This window comes from Aplidium turbinatum, chromosome 5 (assembly GCF_918807975.1).
Source record: "Aplidium turbinatum chromosome 5, kaAplTurb1.1, whole genome shotgun sequence".
Classification (NCBI taxonomy): domain Eukaryota; kingdom Metazoa; phylum Chordata; class Ascidiacea; order Aplousobranchia; family Polyclinidae; genus Aplidium; species Aplidium turbinatum.
The window spans coordinates 34,121,395-34,148,201 of NC_137476.1; the positions used below are offsets into that span (position 1 = coordinate 34,121,395).

At 40.1% G+C, this 26,807-nt stretch overlaps 3 protein-coding genes across 3 annotated transcripts in view; all 3 read right to left on the reverse strand.

The window, feature by feature from the left end:
* Window positions 1–8,159: 8,159 nt before the first annotated feature.
* Window positions 8,160–9,507, reverse strand: LOC145770292 (uncharacterized). Its single transcript, XM_082581891.1, has 2 exons — window positions 9,440–9,507; window positions 8,160–8,872 (listed from the first exon to the last, which is right to left on the reverse strand). The coding sequence occupies exon 2, from the start codon at window positions 8,835–8,837 to the stop codon at window positions 8,220–8,222; it is 618 nt and encodes a 205-aa protein (XP_082438017.1). The 5' UTR covers window positions 8,838–8,872; window positions 9,440–9,507; the 3' UTR covers window positions 8,160–8,219.
* Window positions 9,508–9,587: 80 nt separating this feature from the next.
* Window positions 9,588–26,807, reverse strand: part of LOC145771193 (uncharacterized) — a 43,714-nt gene continuing 26,494 nt past the window's right edge. Inside the window, exons 2-5 of the mRNA XM_082582928.1 lie at window positions 23,280–24,253; window positions 20,604–21,044; window positions 15,009–15,384; window positions 9,588–11,016 (exon numbers count right to left, since the gene is read on the reverse strand). Of these exons, the coding sequence (XP_082439054.1) occupies window positions 9,588–11,016; window positions 15,009–15,384; window positions 20,604–21,044; window positions 23,280–24,253 (3,220 nt within the window). The remainder of the gene's footprint in view (window positions 11,017–15,008; window positions 15,385–20,603; window positions 21,045–23,279; window positions 24,254–26,807) is intronic.
* LOC145770293 (uncharacterized) lies at window positions 19,162–20,593 on the reverse strand. Its single transcript, XM_082581892.1, has 2 exons — window positions 20,442–20,593; window positions 19,162–19,874 (listed from the first exon to the last, which is right to left on the reverse strand). The coding sequence occupies exon 2, from the start codon at window positions 19,837–19,839 to the stop codon at window positions 19,222–19,224; it is 618 nt and encodes a 205-aa protein (XP_082438018.1). The 5' UTR covers window positions 19,840–19,874; window positions 20,442–20,593; the 3' UTR covers window positions 19,162–19,221.

A 26,807-nucleotide genomic window follows, 5' to 3' on the forward strand; every position in this document is an offset into this window, starting at 1 on the left:
CATCTTGATTGATACTGAAAAGTAAAATGATAGCTTATTCAATTACAAAAACCTAAGCATACATTTGGAAAGCAATAGAAATTATATACTGTGAAAAAGCATGTGTGAAATGGTACGTCTATAATATAGTTATATGACATCTGAACGTGACCAAAATCGAGCAAGACTATTGACCATCCTGATCTAGCAAAGGAAGAACTGGTTGCAGGATATGTTTATCTGTGAGATGACTTGGCACAAAGTACATTCAGTAGAATTTGCCTATAGTGACTTCAGCTATAGCGACAGTGCGACACCAGTTGCAAAGTCTCATTTGCATACACTGCAGTAATAACACTTTTTCCATGATCCCTTCAGCTGTTACTATAGGCAAATTCTACTGTACCCTCCATCCCATCTTTCTCCACTCTTTTCATGATACAACTTTGTTTCAAACAGCAATGCTGATTCTTTTCAGACTGTTTTAAAATAATCTATTGTGTGCCAGCCTTTGTAACAAGCCATCCTACTGCATCAACTTACATAATCATGTGTGCCCTAGGTAATTGTACGCTTTTCTAGTTCTGTACTCTAGCCTTGCCACTGATTCATCTTGCAGTTGTACTGGCAGAACGAGGAGAATAGAATTGTGCAGAACTATGTCTTCCGTAGATATATTTAGTTAACCTTATAATTGTTTTGTTTGTTTAGCACGAATTTAAGTTGATTAAAGCCAAGTTAGGTTTCTAGTTTGGTTTATATCGTAACAATTTAATCAAGTTATTTATCTGGTGATGAAACGTGTGTTGAAACCGAAAGTGCAAGACCTTGACCCGAGAGACGCACTTGCTGCCAAGCACTACAGACATTGGCTGAAAACGTTTAACGCCTTTCTCGAAGCAATTCAGCATTCTGTGCCAAGCCGTGAACCCTCTGAAGGCGACCATAGCTCTCAGAATTTCTCAGCAGTAGATAAACTAGCATTACTGCACTGCCATTTGTCACCTGAAGTGTACGACCTTGTTGAGGACTGTTTTACCTTCGACGCAGCAAAGGAAGTACTCGATAGAGCATACTTAAAGGAGAAAACGAAACTTTTGCCCGTCACCTTTTACTCACCAGGGAACAGAAGCATGATGAAACTATCACATCGTACGCAAGAGCACTCAAGGCACTTGCTCGAGATTGCCAGTGGCGAGCTGTCAGCGCGGAAGATTTCAAAAGGGAATTAACTCGAGATGCATTTATTACTGCAATCTCTTCTTCAGCTATCAAGCAGAAACTACTAGAAGAAAAATCACTCACCCTTGAGGATGCTATAGCTAAGGCTGAATTATTCAAACAAGCGCACAATCAATCCGGATGTCTTTCAACTACTCTGCAATCTTCCGTCGCTGCATCGTCAAGAAATGCCAATATCCCACTAAGGAAATGCTACTTTTGCTCCAGAAAACTGCACCCGGGCGCAAGGATGGAATGTCCTGCTCGGGGCGCTTCTTGCCGAGCATGTGGAAAAAAGAGTCATTTCGAAAGAGCCTGTTTAAACTTTAAAATCACAAAAAAGACAAAACAATAGTATCAAAGCACAATCTACATCTGCTTTAATACTGGGAGATCAGCACTTATCGTCTGGATCTGAAGATGGCATTGTCGCTTCAACAGTTTCTTCTTATTTATTGTTGGTTTTAGCCGGTGTGCCATCCTGTTTGTCGTCTTCTTCGGTTTCCATGGAAATAGCCGGGAAACACATCACTGCTCTTCTAGACTCTGGGGCATCTCATAGCTACATTGACTGGAAGGTTGCGAAATGGCTTGGGCTGGATCCTCCATCAGGACCCACTTCTTCAGTTTCACTAGCTCGCGTAACTCAAAATTTTGAGTGTCTCGGAAAGACTGCTGCTAAAATGACTTTATTTAATGATAAGACTTCATGGCGCTGCATCGAGGGGTGATTTTTGAATTCAATGGTAAAAAAGAGGATATCATAATAACACCTTCAAACTGTAGTGTTGCAGCGGCTAAAGTCACAGCACCTCGTCTATTCAAGAATCTGGATCCAGAAGTCCGACCAATCGTCACGAAGTCTAAACGTTTTAATCCAGAAGATCAGCATTTTATTCGCCAGGAAATCAACAAACTCCTTGCTGATGGGGTTATAGAGCCTTCTACTTCACCTTGGAGAGCTCAAGTTTTAATCGCAGATGACGGACGCCATAAAAAGCGGATGGTAATAGATTACTCTCGCACCATTAACAAGTTTACACTTCTTGATGCCTTTCCTTTACCGAGAATTGATGACCAAGTGAATGCCATTGCCACGGGAAGATATTCAGCACATTAGATCTAAACTCAGCTTATTATCAAGTTCCCCTGTGCATGGAAGATCGAGAATACACTGCATTCGACGCCGCAGGGAGACTGTTTCAATACTGTAGACTCCCTTTCGGAGTTACAAATGGAGCATCAGCATTTCCAAGAATTATAGACGATATTATCCGCAAGCATAAACTCCGAGGGACATATGCATATTTAGACAACATCACAGTTGCTGAAAAAAGTAAAGAAAATCATGATCATAAGCTCAAAGCTCTCTTGAAAGCTGCTGATGAAGATGGTTCAACGTTTAATGATTCAAATCTCTTATTTGCAAATACGAAATCGACGTACTTGGCTACAGGGTTTCTCATGGAGTAATCAAACCCGATCGCACAAGATTGCAACCACTACTGGATTTACCCGTTCCAAAGTGTAAAACTAAACTTTAAAGAGTCTTTGGGATGTTCACTTACTACGCTCGTTGGATACCACAATTCTCACAAAAGGTACGTCCAGTAAACCTCGCAATTACTGGAAACACCTTCCCCTTGTCTCAACTGGCGTTACAACCTTTTGAATCATTAAGACAAGGACTTGTGAATACTTGTCTATCATTTATTCGTGATGACTTGCCCTTTCAGGTTGATTGGGATGCATCTGAACATACAATAGCTGCAACTTTAAACCAAGGGAGGAGACCGGTAGCCTTTTTCTCAAAAACACTTTCAAAATGCGAAAGAGCGTACCCTGCTGTTGCAGAAAAGAGGCTTTAGCTATAATCGAAGCAGTTAGATGTTGGTGTCACTATCTTCATGGTAAAAAGTTTAAATTAATTACTGATCAACGAGCTCTTTCATTTATGCTTGACCCAACTAGCAAAGGTAAAGTCAAAAATGCCAAAATTCAACTTTGGAGAGCAAAATTGGGTTGCTTCGACTACAGTGTAGAGCATCGGCCAGGAGTCGATAACGTTGCTCCTGACACTCTATCTCGCTCCAAAGTGATCGCTAGCTACTCTCAACAACCCAATCTAAAAGACATTCATCGCCAACTTGGGCACCCGGGAGATACTCGTCTTTGGCAATTCACTCGTTCAAAAAACTTGCCGTTTTCTCTAGATGATGTGAAAAATGTTTGCAAAAGCTGTCGTTTGTGTTGTGAAGTGAAGCCTCGCTATCACAGCTTGGATAAAAACCAACATTTAATACGTGCTACGAGTCCCTGGGAAAGAATAAGTATCGACTTCAAGGGTCCAATAAAAAGTGTCAAACCATACATTTTAATGGTTATTGACGAGTATTCTCGCTATCCATTTGCTTTTGCATGCAAAGACCAATCCTCATCAATGGTGTTAAAGTGTTTATCAGAACTTTTTGTACTATTTGGAGTTCCTGGATATGTACATAGTGATGAGGTTCGGCCTTTATGTCTAATGATGTAAAAACCTACCTTACAAGTAAAAATGTGGCTACCAGTAGAAGCACACCATACCAGCCCACTGGTAATTCACAAGCAGAAAAAACGAATCAAACTATTTGGCAAACCGTACAGTTAATGTAATATGATCGTCATCTTCCACAGGAGAGGTGGGAAGAAGTCCTACCTGACGCTCTACATGCAGCGCGATCATTATTATGTACCAGCACAAATGCTACTCCGCACGAACGTTTTCTTAGGTTTGAATGACGTTCAATGCTCGGAAAGAGTTTACCTGATTGGTTGCTCCAACCAGGATCTGTCCTGCTTTGTCAGGAACAAGGACGAGCCATTAGTAGATGAAGTTGAATTGCTCGATGCGAACCCTAGCTTTGCACATGTTTGATATCCAAATGGCCGAGAATCAACTGTATCGACTACAGACCTTGCTCCTTGTCCGCAAAAAGAAAAACCAGCAGAAGACAACAACGTTACCGCCTCACCCGAACTACTGGATTTAAATTCACAACCTGCACCTAAATCACCAAAGTCCAGACTTGAATCTCTAGAGTCTACACCTGAAAATCCGGTTGTTGAACACTCGCACAAACCGGCCGTGATCGATGTTGAGGTTCCTGCCCTTTGCAGATCCTCTCGGGTACGAAAAGAACCTGACCGATATGGTGCTTATGTGAAACATTGATGTATCTATTTTCTTGAGACAAGTATCGAAATTCTAAACATGTTCATAAATTAGCGGGGAGGAATGTAATGATTGCTTGCCTGTAGTTCACCTTCTTTACTCGCTTACATAATCATGTGTGCCCTAGGTAATTGTACGCTTTTCTAGTTCTGTACTCTAGCCTTGCCACTGATTCATCTTGCAGCTGTACTGGCAGAACGAGGAGAATAGAATTGGGCAGAACTATGTCTACCGTTTGGGGTTTTTTTTCGGTCATTTATCGGTCATTGACCAATTTTTTAGCAAAATGTTCGAAAAAAATATAGTCAATTCGGTCAAAATGTCTGAAAAATATATAGTCAAATCGGGTGTTGCAAGGTTGAGTTTTGCTGATGAAAGTTGAAGAAAGTTTTCTCAGATAAAACATGACAACGTTTCTCAGCGAAACTTAATGTTGTAGCTCATAGGCGCCTAACTATTTTTTTGGCCGTGGGGGCGAAAGCGTGTTTCATTAGCATCAACGTAAATTCAGCAAAATATCACGCAGATGGATGACATAATTATGTCGTCCCACTAGGATTGCTTTTATTGCCACACTCGGAGTTATTGCTACGTTATACCTACCGTTAATTATTATAAACAAAACTTGACCACTTCGGTTAAGCAAACACACGCCATGAGTCTGCGTAGGCGAGCGGTTGATGGACTGCGACTCTTCAAGCTAAGCACTAAGCACAACATAAAGTTTAGCAACGAATTAGATTTATTACCATGAAACAAGAGACGAAAAGGTTCACTAAAAAGTAAAAGGTATACTGTAAATGGAATGACAATGTCTTGAAAATGGAATGCAAATACTAACTTGATTATACGCTTGAAAATATACCTGTTGAAAGTAAAATCATTCATGTTTACATCAATTCAGCAGCACGTCACCTTGAATAAGTTTAAAAGTTGCTGACATCCGTAAACAGCCCTTGAAAAATAGTTACGGAAAGACGTTTGATTAAGTTTTCGACTTGACATAGCTCACTACAATATCGCAACTTATGACTGACCTGCTTTCAACTTTATGACTGACCAGTTTTCGTGTTGCAGATGAAACAAAAGAGGCGCAATATTCCCGCCTTTGATCAGGTTTCTACGGCAACGGTCGTGTGTGCGCCATGCAGTTTATGCGAGTCCGTTGTTGCGTTGATTATTCCGCATGTGCGCAATGCGTTTTGTACCAGCCCTTGTTGCGTTGGTTGGTGGTTACGTCGTGCCGAGACTTCAAGTTCATTTTCACAGCGAGCGATTCACTGGGCACCGCGCAATTCACTGCAGAGGTTTCGACTTTCGAAAGCAACATCGAGTCTGTTTGCAAGTGCATAAAGCTAAACATACGCTCCGTCTACTTAGCAAATTATGTTGTTTTTGGGTGCATTCAACATCTGATGACATTGAATCGACACAAAATGGTAGATTTTTGCTATGTCGCAGGCAGCAAAATCTGTCATTTTTACATTGATTCAACGTCTGCAGACGTTAAATCAATGTAAAGATGACAGATTTTGTCTGGTGTGGAATTGTAGCATCCTACTCGTTCTAGTGATTATTAATCGCAAAGCTGTTGCGGTTTGCATTCAAAAAATGTTGTCCTGCTGCCGATCGCTAGTTCATCTATTGTTTTATGTATCAATACCGCATAAAAAGTTGGCGCCTATGTTGTAGCTAGTCAGGAAGTGCAAAGTTTGGTTTGTATCAGCTACTTGAAAGGAAATATTTTCATCAGAAAAAATGACATGCGCCGTCACTATTCGACAAATGACGCGCCTTACGGAAAAAACAGAGAGAAGACATCAAGTCAGGTAGAGGAACAATCGGAGAAGGGGAGCATCAGGTGATGCAATCATAAGAGTGCCGACTTACGTAAATTTCCTTGCGACAGGTACTTCAAGGCAAGGCTTAAAAGTGACGTTACACGCAAGAAATCCCCAAGGCGTCAGCGCCGCCGTTTTGAACACTGCGGGAAAATGCTTTGATAGAAGTTCTAACGACTGGCATCAAACATTTCGCCACTCACGTTTCATGCTATTCGACACAACTGGCTTCTTTTATAAATGAAATACCTTAGGTTACTTTTAGTTGTCAATGTCTATGTCAGTTTGTATTTCGCCGTATGAACCAAATTAACAAAATTGACTCCGTGAGATACTTATTACAAGGGCCATTTTTATTTTGACCTAAAAAAAAATTTTCGACTTCATTTTGACCTAACGAAATTGCTTATTTGTAGAGGCCACACTTCTTCCTTCAATTGATACCAGTTACCCAAACATGATATTTTGTCGATTTTGGACCCAAACGTCTAAAAAGTATGCCGTGTTGTTTTGGCGATAGATTTAGATAGCTTGTGTTATTTTGTCCTTGTGGAAAGGGCACTTTGCCTCGATTTGCTCCGTATGGTAACTTTCCAGTAAACAGCAAATTAAACAGGAAGAAGGTGCTCACTGTCGTAAAAAGCAGCTCCAAGTGCCACAGGTAACAGAGGCGACGGTAAGCACCAAGCAGGCATCACAAAAATCTTTGCACCGGTCTTTATTTTTAACTGTTGCTACGACTGCGTCTACGTTTTTGAAGTAATCACAAAACTTCCTGCTTATATATCAATTCCTTGGGTGAATATGGTTTAATTTTGTCGCAGTTCCTGACTTACAATGCTTCCACAAGGATTTTGACAAAAATTACTCTCAAGAAACACAAAAAGTTTGTCAAAAGCCATAATTTGATAAATTTTGACTTCATTGTCAATTTTGACTTTATTTTGACCTATAAACTTCTTAGAAACAGTCCTCCAGGTGCTGAAAACAACTGTATTCTTTGATTTGTGGACAGACGAGGTCCTTAAAAAATTTTGACTTTATTGACTTTTACGAGCCCTAGTGATAACATTTCTGAGTTTGCACAAGCAGTTTAGTTGGTGACCACTACCATCTGCAAATAGAAGGTCAGGCCCTGGCGATAGCATGGCTTCACTAGATGCTCAAGCTCATCAGGAAGTTGAAACAACCACTCATGTTGAAGTACCACCAACAATCGAAAGATCTGGGTCTAAAGTTGCAATGTTGTACGAAGGGGCTTGTTTGCCATCTCGGCACACCATAAAGGCTTAAACGCTGTAACATTACGCCGCTGTTTTGTATTATCGTAGTTTTGTTCTGTTTTCTTTCATCTGCAGTTCATTTTTCACTTTATCTTTGCTGTGTTTCTTGGTAACTTACATATTTCGCTCGTAACTGTGTTTGCATGCGGGCTGCGGTAAGTGCATAACCATTTACGTACTAAGCGAGACTAAACGGATGCCAATGCCAATGGAAGAATTCTCGCAGTAGGTTACGCTAGGGGTATAGCCTAAGGGATTTTTTCTTTTGTGATCCTCAGTTTCGCATTTCTCTTCATAGAGCAAAACAAATAATATACATGTCCGGTAGGTACACACAGAGGTGGGCACCCGCTACTTTTAAAGTAGCGCGCTACCCGCTACCGCTACTTGGGCCAAAGTAGCGCGCGCTACTGCTACCCGCTACCAATTTGCAAAAGTAGCGCACTACCCGCTACCGCTACTCGGGCCAAAGTAGCGCGCGCTACCGCTACTTCTTCCGCTACTTTTGTCTAAAATGACACTAGGAAACACGCAAGTCCCTAGTGACGCAAAAATGACCTTAAAAACGAATGTGATCATTCGTTTACGCTGTCATTTTAACATCGTTATACAAAACACATTCTAAGGGAAATTTATTGTTACGCATCTTTCAAAAACACGAGCATTTCAAAATGAGAGTCACTAAGTCCTGCCGCTTTCGCTTAAGCACATTTTTCCAACAGAAAAAAGTCTCTCCACCGCAGCACTGGAAGAAATGGGGGTGTTGTAGTATTTAATGAACAGATGTTTTAACTCGGTATTCGAAAAGCTCAAGGACTTGCTCTTGTCCGAAAAAAATGCGTCCACAATTGCTGCTTCCTTCTGCACCGGTGTTTCACGGGATAGTGCAAACACTCCAAAAAATACATCCTCGGAGTCATGTCTGGTGTTGGTGTCACTCTTCTCGATATCAACCTGGCTTGATATCTCCCGCAACAGTCGAATTACATCTGTCTTGACTTTTTCTTGCAGTGCGTCAGCATCATCCGTGGAAACGTAGTGCAGAAATTGTAGCCACGACGTCTTGAAGGAGGGATGAAGATATGATGCCATAACGCATTTCATGTTGTTGAAGCACTTGTTGAATCGTTTCTTCACCCCTTCAAGGACTTTCACTTTCAACTCCTCACTGGTCAGAAGATCACTGATCTCGGTAGACTTCTTCTCGCAAATTGTGATGGTTGGAAACAAGACTCCGTAATATGTCTTGGACTCGCCCTGAGGAATGTCTAAAGCCTGGCAGATACTGATAGGCTTCATCACACGGAGATATTCGCCGAAGAAGTTGACGTCAGCTAGAAAAGACCGAAACTTTGTAACCAAGCCGATTATATAGCTGCTTGACCACGCGAGTATTGCAAAAAAACAAGCATTTTTTTCAATTTAAATTAAAAAGTAGCGGTAGCGGGAGTGCGACTGAAAAAAAGTAGCGCCTCTCCCGCTACCGCTACTTTGAAAAAAAATAGCGCCGCTACTGCAGCCGCTACTCCAGCTAAAAAGTAGCGCCGCTACCGCTACTTTTACCAAAAAAGTAGCGCCGCTACAAAAGTAGCGCGCTACTGCCCACCTCTGGGTACACAACTTAGCACTTGATACTCCTTTGCAATCACTCAACCAGAGTGCGATTAAAAACTTAAGTAAGTGACTCTGATACCACACAACTTATAATCTGACTCTTGTGACGTCATAATACTATTTGACAAACAAACGCAGAATTTTTGGTAGTTTGACTAGAAAGAAAAGATCGCAGCCTTGATTACACCCATGTGCTTTTTCATGAGAATGATTTAGCTTATGAGATTTCAAATGATGTGACTGTAAAAATAACTGTTCGCAATTATCACATTTGTATGGCTTCTCACCTGTGTGAAGTAGTTTGTGCTGGTTTAAATTATCACTGAGTGAAAACGATTTGTCACAAACACTGCATTGATGTGGTCTTTCACCAGAATGCCTTATGAGATTTCAAATCACGAGATCGTGCAAATAAATTTTTACAAACATCACACTTTATGGTTTTTCACCAGTGTGAAGAAGTTTGTGGCGGTTTAAACCAGATCTCAGTGCAAACGATTTGTCACAAACATCACATTTATATGGTTTTTCACCAGAATGAGTGAGCAAATGATATTTCAAGTGACCAAGTTGCGAAAACAACTTTTCACAAACATCACATTTATATGGCTTTTCACCAGAATGAGTTAGCTTATGAGTTTTCAAACTACCACGTTGTGAAAAAGACTTTTCACAAAGATCGCATCGATATGGTTTTTCACCAGTGTGAACACGTTTGTGCAGATTTAAAGTAGATCTCAGTGAAAACGACTTTTCACAAACATCACATTTATGTAGCTTTTCACCAGAATGAGTTAGCTTATGATATTTGAAACTGCTATATTGTGAAAACGAATTTTCACAAACATCACATTTAAATGGTTTTTCACCAGTGTGAAGTAATTTGTGCGTATTTAAAGTAGATCTCAGTGAAAACGACTTTTCACAAACGTCACATTTATGTGGCTTTTCACCAGAATGAGTTAGCTGATGAGATTTGAAACTGCCATAATGTGAAAAAAACTTTTCACAAATATCACATTTATATGGTTTTTCACCAGTGTGAACGCGTTTGTGCCGATTTAAATTACCACATTGTGAAAACAGTTTATCACAAACATCACATTTATACGGTTTTTCACCAGCGTGGAGTAATTTGTGCATATTTAAAGTAGATCTCAGTGCAAACGATTTGTCACAAACATCACATTTATGTGGTTTTTCACCAGAATGAATTAGCATATGATTTCTCAAAGGACGATATTGAGAAAACAGCTTTTTACAAATATCACATTTATATGGTTTTTCACCAGAATGAAGTAGTTTGTGCGTATTTAAATTTGATCTCAGTACAAACGATTTGTCACAAACATCACATGTATGCGGTTTTTCACCAGAATGAGTGAGCAAATGAGATTTCAAGTGACCAAATTGCGAAAACAACTTTTCACAAACATCACATTCATATGGCTTTTCAGCAGAATGAGTTAGCTTATGAGATTTTAAATTGTTAGCTTGCGAAAATGACTTTTCACAAACATCACATCGATATGGTTTTTCACCAGTGTGCATTCGCTGATGAATTTCAAATTTAGATTTGTGCTTAAAACTCTTTCCACAAAATTGGCAACAAAGTTGTTCCTTGAAGTGAATGTTTTGATGACTAATCAATGCTAACTTGCATTGGAAATGTTTATTACACATATTGCAGTTGAAAGTTTCCTTCTCAGTTGTGTGGAAGAAAGATAACCCTTCTTGATGCAAATATGAATGACGTTCCTTGGTGGCTGAAGAAGTTTCTGAATGATATTGGTCAATGATCTCATACGGTTTGCACACTTCAGAAACTTCAAGCTTTACTGAAACCTTTTCATCTTGATTGATACTGAAAAGTAAAATGATAGCTTATTCAATTACAAAAACCTAAGCATACATTTGGAAAGCAATAGAAATTATATACTGTGAAAAAGCATGTGTGAAATGGTACGTCTATAATATAGTTATATGACATCTGAACGTGACCAAAATCGAGCAAGACTATTGACCATCCTGATCTAGCAAAGGAAGAACTGGTTGCAGGATATGTTTATCTGTGAGATGACTTGGCACAAAGTACATTCAGTAGAATTTGCCTATAGTGACTTCAGCTATAGCGACAGTGCGACACCAGTTGCAAAGTCTCATTTGCATACACTGCAGTAATAACACTTTTTCCATGATCCCTTCAGCTGTTACTATAGGCAAATTCTACTGTACCCTCCATCCCATCTTTCTCCACTCTTTTCATGATACAACTTTGTTTCAAACAGCAATGCTGATTCTTTTCAGACTGTTTTAAAATAATCTATTGTGTGCCAGCCTTTGTAACAAGCCATCCTACTGCATCAACTTACATAATCATGTGTGCCCTAGGTAATTGTACGCTTTTCTAGTTCTGTACTCTAGCCTTGCCACTGATTCATCTTGCAGTTGTACTGGCAGAACGAGGAGAATAGAATTGTGCAGAACTATGTCTTCCGTAGATATATTTAGTTAACCTTATAATTGTTTTGTTTGTTTAGCACGAATTTAAGTTGATTAAAGCCAAGTTAGGTTTCTAGTTTGGTTTATATCGTAACAATTTAATCAAGTTATTTATCTGGTGATGAAACGTGTGTTGAAACCGAAAGTGCAAGACCTTGACCCGAGAGACGCACTTGCTGCCAAGCACTACAGACATTGGCTGAAAACGTTTAACGCCTTTCTCGAAGCAATTCAGCATTCTGTGCCAAGCCGTGAACCCTCTGAAGGCGACCATAGCTCTCAGAATTTCTCAGCAGTAGATAAACTAGCATTACTGCACTGCCATTTGTCACCTGAAGTGTACGACCTTGTTGAGGACTGTTTTACCTTCGACGCAGCAAAGGAAGTACTCGATAGAGCATACTTAAAGGAGAAAACGAAACTTTTGCCCGTCACCTTTTACTCACCAGGGAACAGAAGCATGATGAAACTATCACATCGTACGCAAGAGCACTCAAGGCACTTGCTCGAGATTGCCAGTGGCGAGCTGTCAGCGCGGAAGATTTCAAAAGGGAATTAACTCGAGATGCATTTATTACTGCAATCTCTTCTTCAGCTATCAAGCAGAAACTACTAGAAGAAAAATCACTCACCCTTGAGGATGCTATAGCTAAGGCTGAATTATTCAAACAAGCGCACAATCAATCCGGATGTCTTTCAACTACTCTGCAATCTTCCGTCGCTGCATCGTCAAGAAATGCCAATATCCCACTAAGGAAATGCTACTTTTGCTCCAGAAAACTGCACCCGGGCGCAAGGATGGAATGTCCTGCTCGGGGCGCTTCTTGCCGAGCATGTGGAAAAAAGAGTCATTTCGAAAGAGCCTGTTTAAACTTTAAAATCACAAAAAAGACAAAACAATAGTATCAAAGCACAATCTACATCTGCTTTAATACTGGGAGATCAGCACTTATCGTCTGGATCTGAAGATGGCATTGTCGCTTCAACAGTTTCTTCTTATTTATTGTTGGTTTTAGCCGGTGTGCCATCCTGTTTGTCGTCTTCTTCGGTTTCCATGGAAATAGCCGGGAAACACATCACTGCTCTTCTAGACTCTGGGGCATCTCATAGCTACATTGACTGGAAGGTTGCGAAATGGCTTGGGCTGGATCCTCCATCAGGACCCACTTCTTCAGTTTCACTAGCTCGCGTAACTCAAAATTTTGAGTGTCTCGGAAAGACTGCTGCTAAAATGACTTTATTTAATGATAAGACTTCATGGCGCTGCATCGAGGGGTGATTTTTGAATTCAATGGTAAAAAAGAGGATATCATAATAACACCTTCAAACTGTAGTGTTGCAGCGGCTAAAGTCACAGCACCTCGTCTATTCAAGAATCTGGATCCAGAAGTCCGACCAATCGTCACGAAGTCTAAACGTTTTAATCCAGAAGATCAGCATTTTATTCGCCAGGAAATCAACAAACTCCTTGCTGATGGGGTTATAGAGCCTTCTACTTCACCTTGGAGAGCTCAAGTTTTAATCGCAGATGACGGACGCCATAAAAAGCGGATGGTAATAGATTACTCTCGCACCATTAACAAGTTTACACTTCTTGATGCCTTTCCTTTACCGAGAATTGATGACCAAGTGAATGCCATTGCCACGGGAAGATATTCAGCACATTAGATCTAAACTCAGCTTATTATCAAGTTCCCCTGTGCATGGAAGATCGAGAATACACTGCATTCGACGCCGCAGGGAGACTGTTTCAATACTGTAGACTCCCTTTCGGAGTTACAAATGGAGCATCAGCATTTCCAAGAATTATAGACGATATTATCCGCAAGCATAAACTCCGAGGGACATATGCATATTTAGACAACATCACAGTTGCTGAAAAAAGTAAAGAAAATCATGATCATAAGCTCAAAGCTCTCTTGAAAGCTGCTGATGAAGATGGTTCAACGTTTAATGATTCAAATCTCTTATTTGCAAATACGAAATCGACGTACTTGGCTACAGGGTTTCTCATGGAGTAATCAAACCCGATCGCACAAGATTGCAACCACTACTGGATTTACCCGTTCCAAAGTGTAAAACTAAACTTTAAAGAGTCTTTGGGATGTTCACTTACTACGCTCGTTGGATACCACAATTCTCACAAAAGGTACGTCCAGTAAACCTCGCAATTACTGGAAACACCTTCCCCTTGTCTCAACTGGCGTTACAACCTTTTGAATCATTAAGACAAGGACTTGTGAATACTTGTCTATCATTTATTCGTGATGACTTGCCCTTTCAGGTTGATTGGGATGCATCTGAACATACAATAGCTGCAACTTTAAACCAAGGGAGGAGACCGGTAGCCTTTTTCTCAAAAACACTTTCAAAATGCGAAAGAGCGTACCCTGCTGTTGCAGAAAAGAGGCTTTAGCTATAATCGAAGCAGTTAGATGTTGGTGTCACTATCTTCATGGTAAAAAGTTTAAATTAATTACTGATCAACGAGCTCTTTCATTTATGCTTGACCCAACTAGCAAAGGTAAAGTCAAAAATGCCAAAATTCAACTTTGGAGAGCAAAATTGGGTTGCTTCGACTACAGTGTAGAGCATCGGCCAGGAGTCGATAACGTTGCTCCTGACACTCTATCTCGCTCCAAAGTGATCGCTAGCTACTCTCAACAACCCAATCTAAAAGACATTCATCGCCAACTTGGGCACCCGGGAGATACTCGTCTTTGGCAATTCACTCGTTCAAAAAACTTGCCGTTTTCTCTAGATGATGTGAAAAATGTTTGCAAAAGCTGTCGTTTGTGTTGTGAAGTGAAGCCTCGCTATCACAGCTTGGATAAAAACCAACATTTAATACGTGCTACGAGTCCCTGGGAAAGAATAAGTATCGACTTCAAGGGTCCAATAAAAAGTGTCAAACCATACATTTTAATGGTTATTGACGAGTATTCTCGCTATCCATTTGCTTTTGCATGCAAAGACCAATCCTCATCAATGGTGTTAAAGTGTTTATCAGAACTTTTTGTACTATTTGGAGTTCCTGGATATGTACATAGTGATGAGGTTCGGCCTTTATGTCTAATGATGTAAAAACCTACCTTACAAGTAAAAATGTGGCTACCAGTAGAAGCACACCATACCAGCCCACTGGTAATTCACAAGCAGAAAAAACGAATCAAACTATTTGGCAAACCGTACAGTTAATGTAATATGATCGTCATCTTCCACAGGAGAGGTGGGAAGAAGTCCTACCTGACGCTCTACATGCAGCGCGATCATTATTATGTACCAGCACAAATGCTACTCCGCACGAACGTTTTCTTAGGTTTGAATGACGTTCAATGCTCGGAAAGAGTTTACCTGATTGGTTGCTCCAACCAGGATCTGTCCTGCTTTGTCAGGAACAAGGACGAGCCATTAGTAGATGAAGTTGAATTGCTCGATGCGAACCCTAGCTTTGCACATGTTTGATATCCAAATGGCCGAGAATCAACTGTATCGACTACAGACCTTGCTCCTTGTCCGCAAAAAGAAAAACCAGCAGAAGACAACAACGTTACCGCCTCACCCGAACTACTGGATTTAAATTCACAACCTGCACCTAAATCACCAAAGTCCAGACTTGAATCTCTAGAGTCTACACCTGAAAATCCGGTTGTTGAACACTCGCACAAACCGGCCGTGATCGATGTTGAGGTTCCTGCCCTTTGCAGATCCTCTCGGGTACGAAAAGAACCTGACCGATATGGTGCTTATGTGAAACATTGATGTATCTATTTTCTTGAGACAAGTATCGAAATTCTAAACATGTTCATAAATTAGCGGGGAGGAATGTAATGATTGCTTGCCTGTAGTTCACCTTCTTTACTCGCTTACATAATCATGTGTGCCCTAGGTAATTGTACGCTTTTCTAGTTCTGTACTCTAGCCTTGCCACTGATTCATCTTGCAGCTGTACTGGCAGAACGAGGAGAATAGAATTGGGCAGAACTATGTCTACCGTTTGGGGTTTTTTTTCGGTCATTTATCGGTCATTGACCAATTTTTTAGCAAAATGTTCGAAAAAAATATAGTCAATTCGGTCAAAATGTCTGAAAAATATATAGTCAAATCGGGTGTTGCAAGGTTGAGTTTTGCTGATGAAAGTTGAAGAAAGTTTTCTCAGATAAAACATGACAACGTTTCTCAGCGAAACTTAATGTTGTAGCTCATAGGCGCCTAACTATTTTTTTGGCCGTGGGGGCGAAAGCGTGTTTCATTAGCATCAACGTAAATTCAGCAAAATATCACGCAGATGGATGACATAATTATGTCGTCCCACTAGGATTGCTTTTATTGCCACACTCGGAGTTATTGCTACGTTATACCTACCGTTAATTATTATAAACAAAACTTGACCACTTCGGTTAAGCAAACACACGCCATGAGTCTGCGTAGGCGAGCGGTTGATGGACTGCGACTCTTCAAGCTAAGCACTAAGCACAACATAAAGTTTAGCAACGAATTAGATTTATTACCATGAAACAAGAGACGAAAAGGTTCACTAAAAAGTAAAAGGTATACTGTAAATGGAATGACAATGTCTTGAAAATGGAATGCAAATACTAACTTGATTATACGCTTGAAAATATACCTGTTGAAAGTAAAATCATTCATGTTTACATCAATTCAGCAGCACGTCACCTTGAATAAGTTTAAAAGTTGCTGACATCCGTAAACAGCCCTTGAAAAATAGTTACGGAAAGACGTTTGATTAAGTTTTCGACTTGACATAGCTCACTACAATATCGCAACTTATGACTGACCTGCTTTCAACTTTATGACTGACCAGTTTTCGTGTTGCAGATGAAACAAAAGAGGCGCAATATTCCCGCCTTTGATCAGGTTTCTACGGCAACGGTCGTGTGTGCGCCATGCAGTTTATGCGAGTCCGTTGTTGCGTTGATTATTCCGCATGTGCGCAATGCGTTTTGTACCAGCCCTTGTTGCGTTGGTTGGTGGTTACGTCGTGCCGAGACTTCAAGTTCATTTTCACAGCGAGCGATTCACTGGGCACCGCGCAATTCACTGCAGAGGTTTCGACTTTCGAAAGCAACATCGAGTCTGTTTGCAAGTGCATAAAGCTAAACATACGCTCCGTCTACTTAGCAAATTATGTTGTTTTTGGGTGCATTCAACATCTGATGACATTGAATCGACACAAAATGGTAGATTTTTGCTATGTCGCAGGCAGCAAAATCTGTCATTTTTACATTGATTCAACGTCTGCAGACGTTAAATCAATGTAAAGATGACAGATTTTGTCTGGTGTGGAATTGTAGCATCCTACTCGTTCTAGTGATTATTAATCGCAAAGCTGTTGCGGTTTGCATTCAAAAAATGTTGTCCTGCTGCCGATCGCTAGTTCATCTATTGTTTTATGTATCAATACCGCATAAAAAGTTGGCGCCTATGTTGTAGCTAGTCAGGAAGTGCAAAGTTTGGTTTGTATCAGCTACTTGAAAGGAAATATTTTCATCAGAAAAAATGACATGCGCCGTCACTATTCGACAAATGACGCGCCTTACGGAAAAAACAGAGAGAAGACATCAAGTCAGGTAGAGGAACAATCGGAGAAGGGGAGCATCAGGTGATGCAATCATAAGAGTGCCGACTTACGTAAATTTCCTTGCGACAGGTACTTCAAGGCAAGGCTTAAAAGTGACGTTACACGCAAGAAATCCCCAAGGCGTCAGCGCCGCCGTTTTGAACACTGCGGGAAAATGCTTTGATAGAAGTTCTAACGACTGGCATCAAACATTTCGCCACTCACGTTTCATGCTATTCGACACAACTGGCTTCTTTTATAAATGAAATACCTTAGGTTACTTTTAGTTGTCAATGTCTATGTCAGTTTGTATTTCGCCGTATGAACCAAATTAACAAAATTGACTCCGTGAGATACTTATTACAAGGGCCATTTTTATTTTGACCTAAAAAAAAATTTTCGACTTCATTTTGACCTAACGAAATTGCTTATTTGTAGAGGCCACACTTCTTCCTTCAATTGATACCAGTTACCCAAACATGATATTTTGTCGATTTTGGACCCAAACGTCTAAAAAGTATGCCGTGTTGTTTTGGCGATAGATTTAGATAGCTTGTGTTATTTTGTCCTTGTGGAAAGGGCACTTTGCCTCGATTTGCTCCGTATGGTAACTTTCCAGTAAACAGCAAATTAAACAGGAAGAAGGTGCTCACTGTCGTAAAAAGCAGCTCCAAGTGCCACAGGTAACAGAGGCGACGGTAAGCACCAAGCAGGCATCACAAAAATCTTTGCACCGGTCTTTATTTTTAACTGTTGCTACGACTGCGTCTACGTTTTTGAAGTAATCACAAAACTTCCTGCTTATATATCAATTCCTTGGGTGAATATGGTTTAATTTTGTCGCAGTTCCTGACTTACAATGCTTCCACAAGGATTTTGACAAAAATTACTCTCAAGAAACACAAAAAGTTTGTCAAAAGCCATAATTTGATAAATTTTGACTTCATTGTCAATTTTGACTTTATTTTGACCTATAAACTTCTTAGAAACAGTCCTCCAGGTGCTGAAAACAACTGTATTCTTTGATTTGTGGACAGACGAGGTCCTTAAAAAATTTTGACTTTATTGACTTTTACGAGCCCTAGTGATAACATTTCTGAGTTTGCACAAGCAGTTTAGTTGGTGACCACTACCATCTGCAAATAGAAGGTCAGGCCCTGGCGATAGCATGGCTTCACTAGATGCTCAAGCTCATCAGGAAGTTGAAACAACCACTCATGTTGAAGTACCACCAACAATCGAAAGATCTGGGTCTAAAGTTGCAATGTTGTACGAAGGGGCTTGTTTGCCATCTCGGCACACCATAAAGGCTTAAACGCTGTAACATTACGCCGCTGTTTTGTATTATCGTAGTTTTGTTCTGTTTTCTTTCATCTGCAGTTCATTTTTCACTTTATCTTTGCTGTGTTTCTTGGTAACTTACATATTTCGCTCGTAACTGTGTTTGCATGCGGGCTGCGGTAAGTGCATAACCATTTACGTACTAAGCGAGACTAAACGGATGCCAATGCCAATGGAAGAATTCTCGCAGTAGGTTACGCTAGGGGTATAGCCTAAGGGATTTTTTCTTTTGTGATCCTCAGTTTCGCATTTCTCTTCATAGAGCAAAACAAATAATATACATGTCCGGTAGGTACACACAGAGGTGGGCACCCGCTACTTTTAAAGTAGCGCGCTACCCGCTACCGCTACTTGGGCCAAAGTAGCGCGCGCTACTGCTACCCGCTACCAATTTGCAAAAGTAGCGCACTACCCGCTACCGCTACTCGGGCCAAAGTAGCGCGCGCTACCGCTACTTCTTCCGCTACTTTTGTCTAAAATGACACTAGGAAACACGCAAGTCCCTAGTGACGCAAAAATGACCTTAAAAACGAATGTGATCATTCGTTTACGCTGTCATTTTAACATCGTTATACAAAACACATTCTAAGGGAAATTTATTGTTACGCATCTTTCAAAAACACGAGCATTTCAAAATGAGAGTCACTAAGTCCTGCCGCTTTCGCTTAAGCACATTTTTCCAACAGAAAAAAGTCTCTCCACCGCAGCACTGGAAGAAATGGGGGTGTTGTAGTATTTAATGAACAGATGTTTTAACTCGGTATTCGAAAAGCTCAAGGACTTGCTCTTGTCCGAAAAAAATGCGTCCACAATTGCTGCTTCCTTCTGCACCGGTGTTTCACGGGATAGTGCAAACACTCCAAAAAATACATCCTCGGAGTCATGTCTGGTGTTGGTGTCACTCTTCTCGATATCAACCTGGCTTGATATCTCCCGCAACAGTCGAATTACATCTGTCTTGACTTTTTCTTGCAGTGCGTCAGCATCATCCGTGGAAACGTAGTGCAGAAATTGTAGCCACGACGTCTTGAAGGAGGGATGAAGATATGATGCCATAACGCATTTCATGTTGTTGAAGCACTTGTTGAATCGTTTCTTCACCCCTTCAAGGACTTTCACTTTCAACTCCTCACTGGTCAGAAGATCACTGATCTCGGTAGACTTCTTCTCGCAAATTGTGATGGTTGGAAACAAGACTCCGTAATATGTCTTGGACTCGCCCTGAGGAATGTCTAAAGCCTGGCAGATACTGATAGGCTTCATCACACGGAGATATTCGCCGAAGAAGTTGACGTCAGCTAGAAAAGACCGAAACTTTGTAACCAAGCCGATTATATAGCTGCTTGACCACGCGAGTATTGCAAAAAAACAAGCATTTTTTTCAATTTAAATTAAAAAGTAGCGGTAGCGGGAGTGCGACTGAAAAAAAGTAGCGCCTCTCCCGCTACCGCTACTTTGAAAAAAAATAGCGCCGCTACTGCAGCCGCTACTCCAGCTAAAAAGTAGCGCCGCTACCGCTACTTTTACCAAAAAAGTAGCGCCGCTACAAAAGTAGCGCGCTACTGCCCACCTCTGGGTACACAACTTAGCACTTGATACTCCTTTGCAATCACTCAACCAGAGTGCGATTAAAAACTTAAGTAAGTGACTCTGATACCACACAACTTATAATCTGACTCTTGTGACGTCATAATACTATTTGACAAACAAACGCAGAATTTTTGGTAGTTTGACTAGAAAGAAAAGATCGCAGCCTTGATTACACCCATGTGCTTTTTCATGAGAATGATTTAGCTTATGAGATTTCAAATGATGTGACTGTAAAAATAACTGTTCGCAATTATCACATTTGTATGGCTTCTCACCTGTGTGAAGTAGTTTGTGCTGGTTTAAATTATCACTGAGTGAAAACGATTTGTCACAAACACTGCATTGATGTGGTCTTTCACCAGAATGCCTTATGAGATTTCAAATCACGAGATCGTGCAAATAAATTTTTACAAACATCACACTTTATGGTTTTTCACCAGTGTGAAGAAGTTTGTGGCGGTTTAAACCAGATCTCAGTGCAAACGATTTGTCACAAACATCACATTTATATGGTTTTTCACCAGAATGAGTGAGCAAATGATATTTCAAGTGACCAAGTTGCGAAAACAACTTTTCACAAACATCACATTTATATGGCTTTTCACCAGAATGAGTTAGCTTATGAGTTTTCAAACTACCACGTTGTGAAAAAGACTTTTCACAAAGATCGCATCGATATGGTTTTTCACCAGTGTGAACACGTTTGTGCAGATTTAAAGTAGATCTCAGTGAAAACGACTTTTCACAAACATCACATTTATGTAGCTTTTCACCAGAATGAGTTAGCTTATGATATTTGAAACTGCTATATTGTGAAAACGAATTTTCACAAACATCACATTTAAATGGTTTTTCACCAGTGTGAAGTAATTTGTGCGTATTTAACCCTTAACATACCAAGCCTAGCTCACCAACGTCGTTTACCAAGGTGGGGTCCTCCAAGGACCCCATCGTTTCTATTGCTTAAAGTAGGTATACAATATATACAAAGTCATCAATAATTAACGTTATAACTTCAAACAAATGCATTTAACGAATGGTAGATAATAATTGAGTAATAAACATATAATATTATTGTCAAATAATTAAATATTTAGGAAAAACAAGTTTTACTCAATGAGTCAGCCATTTGCGTCGATAACAAGTCGGAGACGCTTCGAAAAGGACCTGCAAGAGTTATGAATAACTTTTTGGGTATTTTGGCTAATTATTTTTTCAGATTATCCTTCACTGCTTCCAAACTATGGTGGTATTTAGTCGAAACCCTGCTCTCCAGGTAAGACCAGATGCCAAAGTCTAGGGGGTTCAGGTTTGTGGATGAAGGAGGCCATTCTTCCTTGGAAATGCAAAACGGCAAATTGGTTGAGCCAGTTTTGCGTTGTCTCACAATACATACAATCTGTATACCGGCACACCAAAGCACAAGCCAATTTGTAGTCTACTTTCTTCATCCTTGATTACAGTTTATACAGCTAATGTAACAAAGGAAGATTGCCGAAATTGTAAGTAAAGCAGATGCCATTTTTATGACACTGTAACAAACCCCTGTTGTTACCCCAATCCCAAAGTGTTATAAAAACTAAAATTTTAGTCTTAGCATCACATATAGTATAACACATGTGTTTCTACAAATTACTTAGACAAAGGATCTTATTCATAAACGCACAGTTCATCCACTGTCATCTTCACATTCTTTTGCACTTGTCACAGTTGGGTTGGTGACTCGGTGCTGTTCGCAAACGAAACGTTTGCATTTGGAGCATATAATATTAACTTTTCTATCGTTGTTTCAAGGACATTGAAAACATCTTCCTCTCTTCCGTCACTGGCTGCCTTGACGTTGAGGATATATTTGAAGCTTCAGTGTTTCGACCTACAGAAACTCCCATAACTGCAATAGCTCTAACGATGTAAAGCTGAAAACCAGATGGATTACATGCTCTGCGCAAGACATTATGTTTCGTTAATTGTTTGCCTAACTCCATCAAGAAATATAATCCTCGATTAGATTTTCTACTGTTCCAGTCTCTGTTTATGAACACCCAAGTGATATAGGAATTCAGGGCTCCAATGTCAAGCACGTTCATAAAAAGTCGGAAAGGCTATCTTGACATTCGTCTGGCACAAGAATATTCACTCACCAACTTGTCTGCATCATCCACTCCGCCTTTTGTGCGGTTATATTCAAGTATCATGTTGGGTTTCTTGTGATCTTCATTAGACAGTGAATTATCAAGATGCTGAAAAGATAGTAAACGAACCGTCTTGTTTTTTTAGGCACATAGCTTACAACTGACAGTTTATCTGAAAAGATAAAGTTTGACGATAAAACATATCGTCCCTTCGCAACTTCCATAACTGCAGGAATATCTGACTTTTTTGCTCAGTGTTCCTGTCTTGGTGATATTTTTCTGGAGCAAAAATTCTGCAGTTGGCACTGATATAAAAAAATATCTGTGGTAACACTTCTTCTAGTTGCAAACAGTGATTTCATCATGTCACACAGTACACACAACCAGACGTCCTTGATTTTTCTCAGGTGCACTCCCAGGAAGTTTTCCAGTATAGACTTGGAGATTCTACAGGCGAGTGGTTTTCACGTCTTCAGCTGCCCACACTTTAATTCCATATCTTGCTGGTTTTGACTTCATATACTCTCTCATTGGACATTTCCCTCGGAAAGAGACTAATTGTTCATCTACCGTTACTTCTTCAAATGGCTTATAGAGTTTTTTGCAGTTTTCAATAAATCCATTCAAATTTCGCGAAAAGCTGCAAGTTTACCATTTTCTTTTCTTTGACTACGTGTTGATTTGTCATCAAATTCTCAATCTCTGGCAAAATGTAAGGACATTTTTCGCGTGAAGTTAACTGGATAACATTCAGCATTTGTAACGTAATATACCAAGGGGGGTCCCATCAGGACCCCAGGTAACGTTATGCTGTTTTTTGCATATGTTTCAAATAATTTTTTAATTTTTGTTGCACTATACCGAACTTGATTAAATTTATGACACATACAAAGATGATGAGAAAAATTGTTGCTATAGGTAAGGCGGGAGATAAAAAAATTCACCTCTGGGGTCCCTACGAGACCCCGCTTGGTATGTTAAAGGTTAAAGTAGATCTCAGTGAAAACGACTTTTCACAAACGTCACATTTATGTGGCTTTTCACCAGAATGAGTTAGCTGATGAGATTTGAAACTGCCATAATGTGAAAAAAACTTTTCACAAATATCACATTTATATGGTTTTTCACCAGTGTGAACGCGTTTGTGCCGATTTAAATTACCACATTGTGAAAACAGTTTATCACAAACATCACATTTATACGGTTTTTCACCAGCGTGGAGTAATTTGTGCATATTTAAAGTAGATCTCAGTGCAAACGATTTGTCACAAACATCACATTTATGTGGTTTTTCACCAGAATGAATTAGCATATGATTTCTCAAAGGACGATATTGAGAAAACAGCTTTTTACAAATATCACATTTATATGGTTTTTCACCAGAATGAAGTAGTTTGTGCGTATTTAAATTTGATCTCAGTACAAACGATTTGTCACAAACATCACATGTATGCGGTTTTTCACCAGAATGAGTGAGCAAATGAGATTTCAAGTGACCAAATTGCGAAAACAACTTTTCACAAACATCACATTCATATGGCTTTTCAGCAGAATGAGTTAGCTTATGAGATTTTAAATTGTTAGCTTGCGAAAATGACTTTTCACAAACATCACATCGATATGGTTTTTCACCAGTGTGCATTCGCTGATGAATTTCAAATTTAGATTTGTGCTTAAAACTCTTTCCACAAAATTGGCAACAAAGTTGTTCCTTGAAGTGAATGTTTTGATGACTAATCAATGCTAACTTGCATTGGAAATGTTTATTACACATATTGCAGTTGAAAGTTTCCTTCTCAGTTGTGTGGAAGAAAGATAACCCTTCTTGATGCAAATATGAATGACGTTCCTTGGTGGCTGAAGAAGTTTCTGAATGATATTGGTCAATGATCTCATACGGTTTGCACACTTCAGAAACTTCAAGCTTTACTGAAACCTTTTCATCTTGATTGATACTGAAAAGTAAAATGATAGCTTATTCAATTACAAAAACCTAAGCATACATTTGGAAAGCAATAGAAATTATATACTGTGAAAAAGCATGTGTGAAATGGTACGTCTATAATATAGTTATATGACATCTGAACGTGACCAAAATCGAGCAAGACTATTGACCATCCTGATCTAGCAAAGGAAGAACTGGTTGCAGGATATGTTTATCTGTGAGATGACTTGGCACAAAGTACATTCAGTAGAATTTGCCTATAGTGACTTCAGCTATAGCGACAGTGCGACACCAGTTGCAAAGTCTCATTTGCATACACTGCAGTAATAACACTTTTTCCATGATCCCTTCAGCTGTTACTATAGGCAAATTCTACTGTACCCTCCATCCCATCTTTCTCCACTCTTTTCATGATACAACTTTGTTTCAAACAGCAATGCTGATTCTTTTCAGACTGTTTTAAAATAATCTATTGTGTGCCAGCCTTTGTAACAAGCCATCCTACTGCATCAACTTACATAATCATGTGTGCCCTAGGTAATTGTACGCTTTTCTAGTTCTGTACTCTAGCCTTGCCACTGATTCATCTTGCAGTTGTACTGGCAGAACGAGGAGAATAGAATTGTGCAGAACTATGTCTTCCGTAGATATATTTAGTTAACCTTATAATTGTTTTGTTTGTTTAGCACGAATTTAAGTTGATTAAAGCCAAGTTAGGTTTCTAGTTTGGTTTATATCGTAACAATTTAATCAAGTTATTTATCTGGTGATGAAACGTGTGTTGAAACCGAAAGTGCAAGACCTTGACCCGAGAGACGCACTTGCTGCCAAGCACTACAGACATTGGCTGAAAACGTTTAACGCCTTTCTCGAAGCAATTCAGCATTCTGTGCCAAGCCGTGAACCCTCTGAAGGCGACCATAGCTCTCAGAATTTCTCAGCAGTAGATAAACTAGCATTACTGCACTGCCATTTGTCACCTGAAGTGTACGACCTTGTTGAGGACTGTTTTACCTTCGACGCAGCAAAGGAAGTACTCGATAGAGCATACTTAAAGGAGAAAACGAAACTTTTGCCCGTCACCTTTTACTCACCAGGGAACAGAAGCATGATGAAACTATCACATCGTACGCAAGAGCACTCAAGGCACTTGCTCGAGATTGCCAGTGGCGAGCTGTCAGCGCGGAAGATTTCAAAAGGGAATTAACTCGAGATGCATTTATTACTGCAATCTCTTCTTCAGCTATCAAGCAGAAACTACTAGAAGAAAAATCACTCACCCTTGAGGATGCTATAGCTAAGGCTGAATTATTCAAACAAGCGCACAATCAATCCGGATGTCTTTCAACTACTCTGCAATCTTCCGTCGCTGCATCGTCAAGAAATGCCAATATCCCACTAAGGAAATGCTACTTTTGCTCCAGAAAACTGCACCCGGGCGCAAGGATGGAATGTCCTGCTCGGGGCGCTTCTTGCCGAGCATGTGGAAAAAAGAGTCATTTCGAAAGAGCCTGTTTAAACTTTAAAATCACAAAAAAGACAAAACAATAGTATCAAAGCACAATCTACATCTGCTTTAATACTGGGAGATCAGCACTTATCGTCTGGATCTGAAGATGGCATTGTCGCTTCAACAGTTTCTTCTTATTTATTGTTGGTTTTAGCCGGTGTGCCATCCTGTTTGTCGTCTTCTTCGGTTTCCATGGAAATAGCCGGGAAACACATCACTGCTCTTCTAGACTCTGGGGCATCTCATAGCTACATTGACTGGAAGGTTGCGAAATGGCTTGGGCTGGATCCTCCATCAGGACCCACTTCTTCAGTTTCACTAGCTCGCGTAACTCAAAATTTTGAGTGTCTCGGAAAGACTGCTGCTAAAATGACTTTATTTAATGATAAGACTTCATGGCGCTGCATCGAGGGGTGATTTTTGAATTCAATGGTAAAAAAGAGGATATCATAATAACACCTTCAAACTGTAGTGTTGCAGCGGCTAAAGTCACAGCACCTCGTCTATTCAAGAATCTGGATCCAGAAGTCCGACCAATCGTCACGAAGTCTAAACGTTTTAATCCAGAAGATCAGCATTTTATTCGCCAGGAAATCAACAAACTCCTTGCTGATGGGGTTATAGAGCCTTCTACTTCACCTTGGAGAGCTCAAGTTTTAATCGCAGATGACGGACGCCATAAAAAGCGGATGGTAATAGATTACTCTCGCACCATTAACAAGTTTACACTTCTTGATGCCTTTCCTTTACCGAGAATTGATGACCAAGTGAATGCCATTGCCACGGGAAGATATTCAGCACATTAGATCTAAACTCAGCTTATTATCAAGTTCCCCTGTGCATGGAAGATCGAGAATACACTGCATTCGACGCCGCAGGGAGACTGTTTCAATACTGTAGACTCCCTTTCGGAGTTACAAATGGAGCATCAGCATTTCCAAGAATTATAGACGATATTATCCGCAAGCATAAACTCCGAGGGACATATGCATATTTAGACAACATCACAGTTGCTGAAAAAAGTAAAGAAAATCATGATCATAAGCTCAAAGCT